Consider the following 13376-nt stretch of genomic DNA (forward strand, 5'->3'; position numbering starts at 1 on the left):
TTGTAAACTCTCGATGTCGCGGGTTTGAACCTCCTGGGTGCGCATTTAAGGAATGCCATCCTTATTTTTTATTTTTTTGAGGAAAGTCATCCTGATTTTCTATAAACCCTTCCTAAATAACTTTTCATTCTTTCCCTAATTTGTACAAAGACCATCTAAAATAAGAAAAGTTTCACAAAACACACCATTTACTAAGTATTTTAACATTTAAATCATAATTCCAAAACACACAACATATGATTCGAATAAATCCATTGTAAACTTATAAATCCAAAGAAAAGTCTACCATCTGAAAACAAAAAATCAACCTCTAAACATCTCAATCTTCTTAAGAATGATATCATGATAGATATCAAAACATAACTTGGCTCTAATATCTTCTGAAACCTCTTCTTGAAGCTTACTCATCATCTCTTCTACGCCCATTGAGTGGCATTCCACCATTTTGAGGATGAATAATCCACAGTTTGCTTCACTCTTAATGCGACGAAAGAACTTCTTAGGGCATAAGACTTTAAATGGAGACAGATCAACTGTTCCTCTGTTTCTTTCAGTGCGTAAGAGATAAGGTATCATCTCTGCAATACACACAAATAGTTATCAGTAATATATCACAAGCATAAAATTCACATCATAATCAAATTATCATAATCAAATAAGTTCTTACCTGCAATTGGCTTAACATGAGTTTCCACCAAGTCACCTTTACTCTCATGAGTTCGACAATCAAAAACAGTAATCTTCCTGGACTTGAAGCTTATTTCCATACCAATGTACTGTTTGTATTTAGAGTTATAGGCAATACCATAAACTCCCTCGAGATCCTGCCACTTCTCAGTAGGATGACAAACCGAAGGCAACTTCCCACTCACAATATCAGTGACTTCTTTTGGAAACACGTGTTGTGATTTAAAGTTATCCTCCTTGAAACTGAAGTATCCAGCTATCAAATTTGAAAAGAAGTCTGGCCTCACAAAGGTTGATTTCGGAAGTCTCTTGTTGTGAAAATAAATGGGATCCTTGTTTCTTCTCAACCAAAGTAATCCCAAAGCTGCATCAATATGCTACATTAAAAAAAGAAAGAAAAAGACTTTTAGTATATTAGGAGAAATAGACACGATAATATTTAATAATCTGACATTCAGGATAAGATTCATGAAACCACCCAACACAAAAGAAACTGAAACAAATTTTGTGAGCAGTACCGTTTCTTGCAATTTCTTCTCTGGTCTTCCCAGCAAATGTATCCAATGTGAGGTTAATGGTTCTGTATCCGTTATTACCCTGGAATTATCAAAAAAACATTCTCTTATACTTGGATAAAAACTTAATTTTTAAAGTTGACAAGAATTGTTAAAACGTCACACTAACCCTGTTCTGATATTTGAGCTCTTCCAAGAATTCAATTCTTCAATATCATTGAAAGATGGAGACAGGAAAGGGTTGAACATTGGAAGAATAGCAGATGTGGCAGGGTTTCTTGGTGCTTTATATGGAGTAATGGTTGAAAATGATGGAGTTGTGAGCCGATTGCTTCGCCTTGGAACATGCTTCTCACCTTCACCATCATCTTTTTGCTTCTCACCATCACCATCAACTCTTTGCTTCTTTCTTGGAATAACAATTTTATCTTTCTTATCCAGCTTTCTCTTTTTTTCCTGAAATCAAGATGTAACAAAGAAACGTGTTTATGAATGTCCTCTTTGTACTTTTTACAAAAATCAGCAATGATATATACAAAACAAACAAGAACTGAATTAAATTGACATACCTCAGGTGAACTAAAACATTTAAGATCAAATGATGGTCCTTCATCTTGTGGATTATGTTTGTCTTCTTTTTCATCACCACCATCATTTGGGCTCACTCCTTCTGGTACATGATCTTCTTCTTTATCAAGACCATCATTTAGATTCTCACCTTCCTGAGGAAGGTTCACTTCATCATCACCTTCCTGAGGAAGGTTCTCTTCATCATCACCTTCTTGAGGAAGATTCTCACCTTCCTGAGGAAGGTTCACTTCATCATCACCTTCCTGAGGAAGGTTCTCCTCATCACCCTACAAGCAAAACACGTTTTAGAACCTTTTTTAGCTTAAGAAGACTTTCTTACAAAATTAATAACAGGAAAAAGTTGTATAATAAAACTTACATCAACAGCTGAATCGAGCTTCTGGGTCATCTGAGCTTCTGAATCGAGCTTCTGGGCCATCTGAGCTTATGAATCGAGCTTCCGGGTCATCTGAGCTTTTGAATCAAGCTTCTGGGTCATCTGAGCTTTTGAATCGAGCTTCTGGTTCATCTAAGTTTCTGACTCGAGCTTTTCGGTTTGGGTGACCTCCTCCGTTTGGTTTTCGCTTGGAGTAAAGAACTGGAGATGAATTATTTCACTTGTCAATATAATGTGTTAGAATATTTTTAAAAAGTTCTAAGAATCATTACATTTACCTCAGCAGTTAAAACTTCTGGATTTGGTTCACCTTCCTTCTCTTTCTGATTTAGTTCACCTTCATTCTCTCTATGGAAAAACAGTATTTGTTCTTTTCCAAAAAATTCTTCTTTCTTTGATTTGTCCATGAAAACACTGATTCCTGTATCATGAATTGCTCGCACTATTCCTTTGCTCCCTTTGTTCTCACACCTAACTTCAACTTCTTGCAGCAATTGTACACAGTCAATCAATGATTGCTGAAAAAAACATTAGAAGCTTTTAGTACATTGATTAAGAATACTTTCCCTATCATTCAAAATACAAATACCAAACCAATTCTTACCTCCTTAGTAATCTGAGTCTCAGAAGTCAGAGCCACATGCACTGTTTTTTGTTCAGTGGTAGACCTGTTAGATGGTCGGATCCCATCACCACACTGCAAATATAATTCGTTTTTTAGGAAGCTTTAGTGCATAATTATGAATACTTTCCCTAATATTCAAACAACAAATAAGAAACAGATTCTTACCTCCTTAGGAATCTGAGTCTCAGATGTATATTGTTCAGTGGGAGAATTGTTAGTTGGACGGATCCCATCACCACTCTGCAAATACAAATCGTTTTTAGGAAGCATTAGTACATAATTAAGACTACTTTCCCTAAAATTTAATTTACAAGTAAGAAAAAAAATTCTTACCTCCGTAGGAATCTGAAAGTCACATGTATATTGTTCAGTGGGAGAATTGTTAGTCGGATGGATCCCATCACCACTCTGCAAATACAAATCGTTTTTAGGAAGCATTAGTACAGAATTAAGACTACTTTCCCTAAAATTTAATTTACAAGTAAGAAAAAAAATTCTTACCTCCGTAGGAATCTGAGAGTCAGAAACTTGAGTCACATTATCTGTACTTTGTTCAGCGCTTGGAGAACAGGGGAATGTAGGGTTGGTAATTGGAGAACTGGCAACTGGAGACATTCCACTATCTTGGTGTTGCTCCTACAACACAAAACAAAAACGGTTACCAGTTGATAAAGAGGAAGCTGGAAGTTGATAAATAAAAAAAAAATGTTTTACCTGATCGTCTGTATTGGTAGGTTTATAATTTCTCAGACTCTCCTCTATTTTCGATAACCGGCAGTTGATATCTCTGAACCCATCCGTAACCATGTTGTAAAGTTTATCTAGCTTCTCCATTAGTGACTCTCCAGAAGAGGATGGCTTTAGTGTCTCCTTGTTACGTAACTGGTAAGAATTCCTAGCAATATCTTCCATCACTGCACCAACATCCAATGCTCTTTTTCTCCAGTCTTCAAGTGTCAATTTGTATCCCTTGTTCAGTACATCTGTTAACATACTCAAATCTTGATCAGGAGTGTCTTCCAAGAAGACTGTATCTTCTGTATCATCGGGTATCGATGGTAATATGTGAATAACCTTGAGCTGCACACAATCAATATTTGAAAATGATATTAGTTCTTCTTACGATCGTGATTATATTTTAAAACGATTCAATATTTTAAAACAATTTAGTCCTAAATTAAAGAGAATAACTTACATGGTTTGATGCTTCAATGTTCTCCACTTGAGCAATCGATGGATTAACTGTACGTGTGTATTTTTCACAGAGATATGCTGATGGTCGCTCAATTACACTCAATGTGCTGAAAGATGACTTTAACATAGGAACAGACTCTAGAATCCACAAGTGCAGTGCCAACGGATATCCATGTAAGTCATATTTATGCTTCATCAGATTTAATTTGACATTCTTCTTTACTGACTTAATCAGAATATTATAAGCATCTTTCCCCCACAGATAATTAGCCAAGACATCCAGATGCTGAGCTCTCTTAAGGTTTTTTGCAGGAAGCTTGTTACCTTTGTACCTCTGAAAGAAGATGCTTTCGATAAGGATCACCATCGCAAGAGAGAATCTTTCATCTGATGCCTCTGGATTAGCTTCTTGTAGAATATCCAAAAGATCTTCATATGTGTGAGCATCTTCAGTGTTAGCCCAGTCATAGCGATTCTGCCGTTGATCTTCATTAGCTCCCCATTCAGTGCATTTCAATCCAGTGACCATATGAAATTCTCTTATTGAGAATCTCATTGGTTGTCCTCCAAAATGCATCCATAGTTCATTATCCTTTGATACCTTTAAACTCCTGCTCAGAAAACAGTGCACCATCTTCCCAGACATCATCAGTCCTCTGTTGATAACCTTCAAAATAGGTCCCAGGAACGAATTCTTGATCCTCTCATACTCCGCAACTGAGAGGATGCTTTTTACTTGTATGACAGCATCGTAGTTTGGAAACTGGTTTATCTTCACATCTGATCTTGGTTCCTCTCCAATGTTGAAACAAAGTTCAGGAAGCTTTATATCTATAGGGAAAGAATCACCCATATCCTGCAACATATAAAAGAAAGAGAAGAAACGCATATCATATCAGGAAAGTGATCCTAAATTATATAGATGCTTTCATGAACTTTAAAAAAAACTAGCATCTGACTGTAAAGATGAAACGCATATCATATCAGGAAAGTGATCCTAAATTATATAGATGCTTTCATGAATTTTTTAAAAAAACTAGCCATCTGACTAAATTATGCTTTCACTAAACGGATTCATATGCATTCAGTAATCACTGAAACTCTAGCAATTAGAAACCGTATACCAAACCTAACTATGCTAAAGGGATCGAAAAATATGAGAAAGCAGTAATGGAGTAACCATGGAGGGAATGTGAGTAAACTTGTCAACAAACCAACTTAAAATTCAATTGCTTTATCACTAATGAGATGAATAGGGTTACCGGAAGCTGCAAAACACATAATATCACACATAAATCACACAATTTCTTCAAAGGAAGACTTACTTGCTCTGGATTTGGACTTCCTTCCTCAATCTATACTTGTCTTCCACCCAAGTATATAGGAGAAGCCTATTACACAAAACGGAAACAGATAAGAACAAAGTGAAATAGGAACAAAAGATCACAATTAATCTAGATTAATCTAGTGAGGTAATTGTTGAATATAATCTTAGACCCAAAAACTGAAATAATCTACAACAAAAACTCAAAAACAACAAGAATTGAATTATAACCCACAAGAATCTTACTTAATTTCCCATCGAATTGATTTAGGGTTTAAGAAAATCAAAATTAGACATAAATAAAGTCAAGAAATATAATCTGATTTGAAATTCGATTGCTTTGATCACTAACCCTATCGATTTACACGAAATCAAACACATAATCACACATAATCACACAACCCTATCAAACTTGCATCTAATTGATTTAGGTTTTTAAAAAATCAAAATTAAACACACATAAACACAGCCAAAAAGAACCGCAAATCGAAATATGTTGAGATAATGGTGGTTAGATCAAAAAGAACAACAGCGACGACATACAGCGAGGAGATAGGTCGGTAAAGCGGCGAGCCTCCGGTAACCACCGTATCAGATCCTTTTTGGAATGAGGCGATGGAAGGAGATGAAGAAGAAGTCGATTTCAATGAACGGCGACTCGAGATGGCGATATATGCCGGCGAGATATGCCGGCGACGAGAGTCCAATGATCAGTCTTTTCGTCTCAAGAGAGAGGAGATGCGAACGAGGGTTTGAGGAATGTGAGGGTATTTTCGTCAGACGTTTTAATTAGAAATGTTAGAAATGGAAATTATTGGGCCTTGTGGTATTTTGACCCAAAAACTAAAAATGATGGTATCCATGACAATTGCCCTTTTCTAAAATGATAAATTTTCTTTATTATTTGACAAAAACAATTACATAAAATTCAGTAAAAATCTCCAGTGTATGTCTTTGGGATCAGCTGATCTATCCACATAAGCTGGAATGTTGGATCACATAATCACCTTCTGTAGTGAGATCATTAGCTGCATATGCTATCATGGGCTTATTTGCATTATGAATAATGTTATATGGATCGGAGAAAACCTTAAACCATAACAGACAATGATGTTAATATCTTCACATGATAATAAAAATTAAATTAACATTTTTGTGTTAAATGATTTGAATGTCCATGTTAGGCCATATTTATCAGGGCATCACCCCATGTGATCTTAGGGCTTTTAAAATTAAAATTAATTGAACAGTATCCATAATATCGGTCCAATTGATCTTGAATAAGATCAGTTCTTCTGCTGATCTTATGGTGACGTGTCACGCTCTGAAAGAAAGCTTGGTTTTATTTTTCATTTGCTTCGAACATAATTTTTTCTTCTTCTCTCGCAAACGACGAGAAGGCGAAACGGGGAGAGATTTTTGTTCCCATCACTGTCGTCTCCTCTGTCCGGCCATTGAAACACCAAGGCGACCGATCTCCTTGTCTCCTCGTTTCCTCGTGTCCACCGAATCTCGTCGTCTCCTCTCTCTCCTCTGTCTCGCGAAGTCTAGAGATCTCCTCTGTGTCGCCAAGCTCAAGATCTCGTCGTCTTCTCTGTTTCCTTTCGATTTAGGGTTTCGAATTTGGGGAAAAATTGATTTAGGGTTTCGATTAGGTTTCAATTTAGGGTTTCTTATTTGGGAAAAATTTGATTCATTATAGGGTTTCGATTAGGGTTCGATTTAGGGTTTCGAATTTGGGGAAAAATTAATTTAGGGTTTCGATTAGGTTTTGATTTAGGGTTTCGAATTTGGGGGAAAATTGATTTAGGGTTTAGGGTTTTTGCGTTTGTTGTAGCGTTTGTTGCGTTTGTTGTAGCGTTTGTTGTATTTTGATGTAGCGTTTGTTGCGTTTGTTGTAGCGTTTGTTGCGTTTGGTCGTTGGATTTAGGGTTCTTGATAATCTTCTTGCATTTGTTGTAGCGTTTGTTGTATTGTAAATCATCATTAATTGATTTTGGTTTGTTTATGAGGCATGTAGGTGAGGTTAAGCAGGGCGATTTAAATCGGACCACCATCAACAACATTCCTTACTCGAAAGTAAAAGGTAAGTACCAGTGACTATATGTTATTGCTTGAAAAGTATTGTTTGCTTGGTTATTGTGATGGTGTTTGCTACGGTCACTACATGGCATTGCTTGAAAAGTATTGTTTGCTTGCTTTAGTTGTGATGGTATGGGATGGTTGCCTAGTTAGTCTATTGTATAATATGGTTGAGTCGTTGTAGTCTATAGTTATTGTGATGGTGATTGCGATGGTCTATGTTGGTTGTTTAGTTGTGATAGTGTAGACTATAGTTGTAAAGTGAGTTGTAGCCTTTAACGAAACCAAACTTTTGTGGTTTTTATTATCTAAAACACTAAATGTCTTTTATTTACTTCTGATTTGACTGAAGTAGGTAATGGTTATTTAGAATTAAAATTCTCTAACAACACCAAACTTTGAATTTAATGATCTTCTTAACTTCTCTATATTAACCAATCTTATTTCCTTCTTTCTTACCAATCTCTAAGACATTTCCAATAATCTCACCTTCTTTCGTTTTAAATCATTACTTCTCTTCCCCACCTTCTTCCATTTTAAATCACTACTTCTCTTCCTCACCTTCTTCCGTTTTAAATCATTACTTCTCTTCCTCACCTTCTTCCGTTTTAACTCTGCTTGCTATGGAATCAAATAATAATCCTAATAGTCAGTCTCAACCCTACTTTAGTCTTCTAAACTTCCCATACGACAGCTTTGCTCCCAATGTAAACCTTGGTTCCTCTCAAATCCCTTCTTTTAGTTCACAAACTAGTTCACAGCCGAGTCAACCTCCTAGTCAAACAGAAGAGACATCAGAATAGCGTAGGGAGAGAAGGATATGGTCCGCACAAGATGACTTAGTCCTAATAAGCGCCTGGTTAAACACATCGAAGGATGGGATTGTTGGGAATGATCAACCGTATGGGTCCTTTTGGAAGCGCATTGGTGATTATTATGCAACAAGTGATCATGTCCTTGGTGGTGGTGAACCAAGGCTCCCTGATCATTGTAGACAACGATGGCAAAAAATAAGCAGGGAAGTTAGTAAGTTCTGTGGAGCATACGCAGAGGCAAATGGTGAGAAAGCTAGTGGCATGAATGATGTGGATATTCTGCAGAATGCTCACCAACTATACACGAAGCTGTACAAGAAGAAGTTTGTTTTGGAGTATGCTTGGAATGTGTTTCGCTATGAACATAAATGGATTAATTTAGAGCCTATGAACCCCACTCCAAAGACAACCAGCTCTAACAAAAGAAAAGCTGATGAGGCTGCACCATCTTCAGGGTCTGTTGTGGGTGAGCACGAGAGCAGGCCTGCTGGAATAAAGGCAATGAAAAAATCAAGGAACAAAGGTAAAGAGAAGGCTGCACCATCGACAGAGTTTAGTCACATGTGGGAGATCAAAAAGAAGGATTTAGAGGGCATGAAAGAACTTCAAAAGATGTCCATTTTTGACACTCTCATTGCCAAGAAAGAAACACTAGATGAAGATGAAAAAGCTCTAAAGAAGAAGCTAATGGCTGAACTGTTTTAGCTTTAGGGTTTATGTTTATTTTATGTTTATGTTTATGTTTATGGATGAAAAAGCTTTTATGTTTATGTTTTAACTCTAGTTTATTTTTTAAGTTTTCGGGGTATGTTTATGTTTTAACTCTAGTTTATGTTTTTAATGAATTTGCTAATGTTTATGTTTAACTCGAGTTATATATATTTATGTGTTTTCAGAAACTTAAATAATTGTTTTGGTTTCTAATGAATGTCGAATGTTTGTTTTTAACTTATGTATATGTTTTGGTTTCAGGTTGAGGAAGACATGTTCTCTGAATATGATGAGGGCATAAACAGCCCATTAGACTATAGTTCCGATACAGAAGATGAGGCTGAGACCTGTTACTATGAACCGCAACCATCAACCGAGATTGGACCACTACATAGTCTGTCGAACCGTGAAACTGAACCACTACCTAGTCTGTCGAACCGTGAAGCTCAACCCAACAACCAAGTGATCCAACTCAAGGACCAAGTGATCCAGCTCAACGACCAAATGATCCAGCTCAAGCTTTTAGTGATCCAGCTCAAGGAGCAAGTGATCCAGCTCAAGGACGAAGTGATCCAGCTCAAGGATCAAGTGATCCAGCTCAAGGATCAAGTGATCCAGCTCAAGGATCAAGTGATCCAGCTCAAGTAAATTTGTTTCTAATGTTTGTTGTTGTTGTTTGCTTTGGAATGGTGAACCCGTGAACGGCTTGTTTGTTTTTTTTTTGTTTAGGATGTTGTTGTTTACTTTGTTTGGATTTTAGTTAAAGACAAGAGTCACAAGACTTTTATTTACTTTGTCCGATTGTTCACATGCACCAAGACTTTTATTTACTTTGTCCAATTGTTCACATGCACCAAGTTAACTTCTCTAGTTACTTTGTCCAATTATTCACAAGACTTTTATTTACTTCTCTATATATATGAGAAGAAAAACATACCAAATCATACACTCTTCTCTATTCTGCCCAACTCAAACATACCAAATCATACACTCTTCTCTCTTTTGTTCACCTTCTCTCTTTTGTTCAACTCAAACATACCAAATCAAACCATTTTCAACCCCACACCAAAGACATTTTCTTTCACAACCTTGTCATGACATCTTCTTCCAACAATTTTCACTACCATTATGATCCCAATAACGATAGTTTAAACCAATATTTTCAAGAGCAATTTAGTAACCAATTTGAAGCTGTTGAAGAGGAAATTCCGGTGGAAAGGAAACCACGTGTATATATTGATAGAAAACGAGAAGAAGGGCATAAACGTTTGTGAAACGATTATTTTTCTGATAATCCGACTTACAATGCTCACCACTTCCGGCGACGGTTTCGAATGAACAAGCCGTTGTTCTTGCGTATTGTGAATCGTCTCAGTGAAGAAGTTCCATATTTTAAGCCAAAAAGGGATGCAACCTTCTGGAATGGTCTATCACCCTTACAACAATATACTGCAGCAATTCGACTTTTAGCAAATGGGACTACGACGGACTCGGTTGACGAGTACATACGTCTTGCTGCTTGTACTGCTCATAAATGTTTGGAACATTTTGTCGTCGGGATAGTTGACTTGTTTGGCACTGAATACCTACGCCGACCAACACCAGAGGATCTTCAAAGGCTACTATTTTATGGAGAACAGAGGGGTTTTCCCGGGATGGTTGGAAGCATTAACTGTATGCATTGGCAGTGGAAAAATTGCCCAACCGCTTGGAAAGGAATGTATTCAAGAGGCACTGATAAGCCAACAATTGTTTTGGAGGAAGTAGCTTCACAAGATCTATGGATATGGCACGCATTTTTTGGAGCTCCAGGTACTTGTAACAATTTAAATGTCCTTGATCAATCACCAGTATTTAATGACATTATTTACGGTCGAGCTCCCGAAGTTACGTACTATGTCAACGGAAATGAGTATAATTTGGCTTACTATCTGACGGATGGTATTTACCCGGAATGGGCGACATTTGTTAAATCCATCCCACAACCACAACATCCGAAACATCGTTTATTTGCAGAAAAACAAGAAGGTGCACGAAAAGATGTTGAGCGTCCATTTGGAGTCTTGCAATCTAGATTCGCCATGATTAAAAATCCATCTTTTTTATGGTCAAAGGGTAAAATTGCATATATTATGAGAGCATGTCTCATACTGCATAATATGATTGTCGAAGATGAACGAGATTCATACACACTCTATGACGAACAAGAATTCCAACCAGAAGATGGAACTGGAACTACTCCGGATCTTACCTTTTCAGTAACTATGTCTTCAAATCTTGAGGGTTTAGGTGATGGCCATACAATAATTCGTGATAAACAAGCACATCGCAAATTAAAGGAGGATTTGATTGAGAATATTTGGAATAAATTTGGTCATTAATCTATGTATTAATTAAATAAAATGTTTGTCTTGTTTAATTAATTAAGTAATATGTTTGTTTTTTTGAATTTTAGTAAAAGTTTTATAAGTTTGCAATTAAAATGTTATTTTATAAATTTTTATAATTGTAATATGTTTAAGAATATTAATAAACATTATTTTATTAAATAGTATTAAACATTCTTAAATTATTTATTAAACATTAATCTATGTATTTATTAAACATTATTAAATTTCTATAAGAATATTATATTATTAAATCTTAAGATCTTGTTCTCCCAATAACTAACTTCTTAACAAAAGTTCTTAACTACTGATCTTACATTATTTTTACAATATTTATACTCTAAAAACACCCTAAACTGATGTCCCTATAAACATGCCCTTACCACGCTTATATACACACAATCACCTTCACACAAATTGTTATAACTGAAAATCGGAAAAGCATCACACACCGTCACCGTCACCGTCACCGTCTCACCTATACACTTTTTTGGGGTGCAAAAACGTGAATTTTTTTTTTTTTTTTTGACGACAACTTTGATATGCCTTTGTTTTTACTAATACAATTGTGATCATGGTCTCGACGAGCATGCTTAATCACCCCGATTTGAATCTAGTCTTTCGTGCTTAAACTTTCCTAAGATTTATGCCTTATATATTGCAAACATTGGTAACATAACCAGCGACACTGATGGCAGCTGACCAAAAATGTCTAAGCTTCATTGACGAAAGGAAAAGTTTGAGTGAAATGTCTCAATTTTTTTTTTTAAAGTTTACCCCACACACACAAAAAAGAAAATAAACATCATTGGTTTATACAAAGATTATAACATTTCAAATAGCAAAGTCGACCCAAAACATGTTTCCTTTATAACAAAAAAGAAAAAAATTGAAGAGAGCAAACAGAAAAATCAGACGATCAAGAGCCTCAAAGATGATGGCATTGAGTAAAAATGCCACAAAGAACTATTACAACCAACACAAACGGTTCTGACTGCTGACACACAACGATATGATTGCCTTTGCCATGTTCAAGTATACTGTTCCTAGCCTTTCAGCTACATTTTCAATCCCATTAAGTTGTTTCCTCTTCTCCAGCTTTGCGTTTACACCAACAAAAGTATTCCGAAATAGCCCCATCTTCTCCAGTAACCCATGGATGTTCAGCCACAGCTTTCAACGTCATCCTCTGGTTTGGATCTGCCACAAGTGTATATCGTGAGCCACATTGTACACAAAAGGTGATATCTTTAATCTACAAAGGGTAACTTTTATTTGATCATAACGGTTCATTTGAATTTACAAAACAACTAAATAAGGACTCACCTTTGCAAAGGAGACCTTCGATCAAGTTCTTGAGATGAGGATTCAGTTCATCCAGGATTATCAACGGGTTGTACACAATCTGCAATATTAGTAGAAAATAAAAAACCAAGCCGACTGCATTATACAAATTGTTTCTAGGAGATGTCTCTAAACCTTGTCATAAGTATCCTGAAGTGTATCACCCAGAAATGGGTATACTCCTAATATCATACGATACAAAGTAACTCCCACTGCCCATGTGTCTGCAGATTTGCCACTGTATGTTATACCTAAACAACATTCCGGGGCAGTAAAGACAGGAGTCCCGGGAGATCTACGGAGTTGATCGTCATCATCCTGCATCAAATGTACTTTTATGTTTGATCATTTCAAATTACAACATTTAAAGAAACAAGACTGAAATTGAGACTATCAGTACCTTGAATACTTGGCTGACACTGAAATCTCCTATTTTCACTCTCCCGGTACTAGTAACAAACAAATTGTCTGGTTTGATGTCCCCATGAATTACATTCTATTTCATCCAAACCAAAAAGAGAAAATCATAATGAGTGAATCATAGTAACTTTAGTGTCGATTAAGAAGTAGTTGACGGTGCAGAACATACATGAGCATGAAGATACATGAGGCCAGCAACTACATCCCGCAAATACTTTCTAGCAGTATTTTCTCCGAGAGCACCAGAATCATCATAAGCCCATTTTCCATCAACATATTCGAGAACTAGACAAAGAAACAATGCA

General features: G+C 36.3%; 4 protein-coding genes and 1 long non-coding RNA gene across 5 annotated transcripts in view; 1 reads left to right on the forward strand and 4 right to left on the reverse strand.

Annotated features, from left to right (window-relative positions):
- Positions 233-1606, reverse strand: LOC104710982. The gene is made up of 4 exons (XM_010427645.2): positions 1372-1606; positions 1206-1284; positions 668-1064; positions 233-578 (listed from the first exon to the last, which is right to left on the reverse strand). The coding sequence occupies exons 1-4, from the start codon at positions 1449-1451 to the stop codon at positions 304-306; spliced, it is 831 nt and encodes a 276-aa protein (XP_010425947.1). The 5' UTR covers positions 1452-1606; the 3' UTR covers positions 233-303.
- On the reverse strand, positions 4406-5900 carry LOC104710983. The gene is made up of 3 exons (XR_755161.2): positions 5856-5900; positions 5314-5379; positions 4406-4844 (listed from the first exon to the last, which is right to left on the reverse strand). It is a non-coding gene; the product is annotated as an uncharacterized LOC104710983 (long non-coding RNA).
- Positions 5928-8914, forward strand: LOC104715275 (glutathione S-transferase T3-like). The gene is made up of 2 exons (XM_010432694.1): positions 5928-6062; positions 8270-8914. The coding sequence occupies exons 1-2, from the start codon at positions 5928-5930 to the stop codon at positions 8912-8914; spliced, it is 780 nt and encodes a 259-aa protein (XP_010430996.1).
- Positions 12046-13370, reverse strand: LOC104710984 (serine/threonine-protein kinase GRIK1-like). Its single transcript, XM_010427647.1, has 5 exons — positions 13241-13370; positions 13052-13147; positions 12787-12969; positions 12634-12712; positions 12046-12507 (listed from the first exon to the last, which is right to left on the reverse strand). The coding sequence occupies exons 1-5, from the start codon at positions 13256-13258 to the stop codon at positions 12383-12385; spliced, it is 501 nt and encodes a 166-aa protein (XP_010425949.1). The 5' UTR covers positions 13259-13370; the 3' UTR covers positions 12046-12382.
- LOC104715276 (serine/threonine-protein kinase GRIK1) overlaps positions 13270-13376 on the reverse strand; it is an 8278-nt gene continuing 8171 nt past the window's right edge. The window contains exon 8 of the mRNA XM_019229954.1: positions 13270-13289. Within this exon, the coding sequence (XP_019085499.1) occupies positions 13270-13289 (20 nt within the window). The remainder of the gene's footprint in view (positions 13290-13376) is intronic.

The sequence above is a fragment of the Camelina sativa genome, chromosome 9 (assembly GCF_000633955.1).
Source record: "Camelina sativa cultivar DH55 chromosome 9, Cs, whole genome shotgun sequence".
Taxonomy (NCBI): domain Eukaryota; kingdom Viridiplantae; phylum Streptophyta; class Magnoliopsida; order Brassicales; family Brassicaceae; genus Camelina; species Camelina sativa.

What these genes read in the sequence shown, in the direction of transcription:
- LOC104715275 (XM_010432694.1), top strand. Translation starts at nt 5,928, where the DNA reads ATGGAAGGAGATGAAGAAGAAGTCGATTTCAATGAACGGCGACTCGAG. An exon ending in GAGAGGAGATGCGAACGAGG is followed by an intron (nt 6,063 to 8,269) that starts GTTTGAGGAATG and finishes AACACATCGAAG; the next exon opens with GATGGGATTGTTGGGAATGA.
- LOC104710982 (XM_010427645.2), bottom strand. Translation starts at nt 1,451, where the DNA reads ATGTTCAACCCTTTCCTGTCTCCATCTTTCAATGATATTGAAGAATTG. An exon ending in AGCTCAAATATCAGAACAGG is followed by an intron (nt 1,285 to 1,371) that starts GTTAGTGTGACG and finishes TGATAATTCCAG; the next exon opens with GGTAATAACGGATACAGAAC. An exon ending in TCATGTTAAGCCAATTGCAG is followed by an intron (nt 579 to 667) that starts GTAAGAACTTAT and finishes TGTGTATTGCAG; the next exon opens with AGATGATACCTTATCTCTTA.
- LOC104710984 (XM_010427647.1), bottom strand. An exon ending in TTCAGGATACTTATGACAAG is followed by an intron (nt 12,713 to 12,786) that starts GTTTAGAGACAT and finishes CTAATATTGCAG; the next exon opens with ATTGTGTACAACCCGTTGAT. An exon ending in CGAAGGTCTCCTTTGCAAAG is followed by an intron (nt 12,508 to 12,633) that starts GTGAGTCCTTAT and finishes CACTTGTGGCAG; the next exon opens with ATCCAAACCAGAGGATGACG.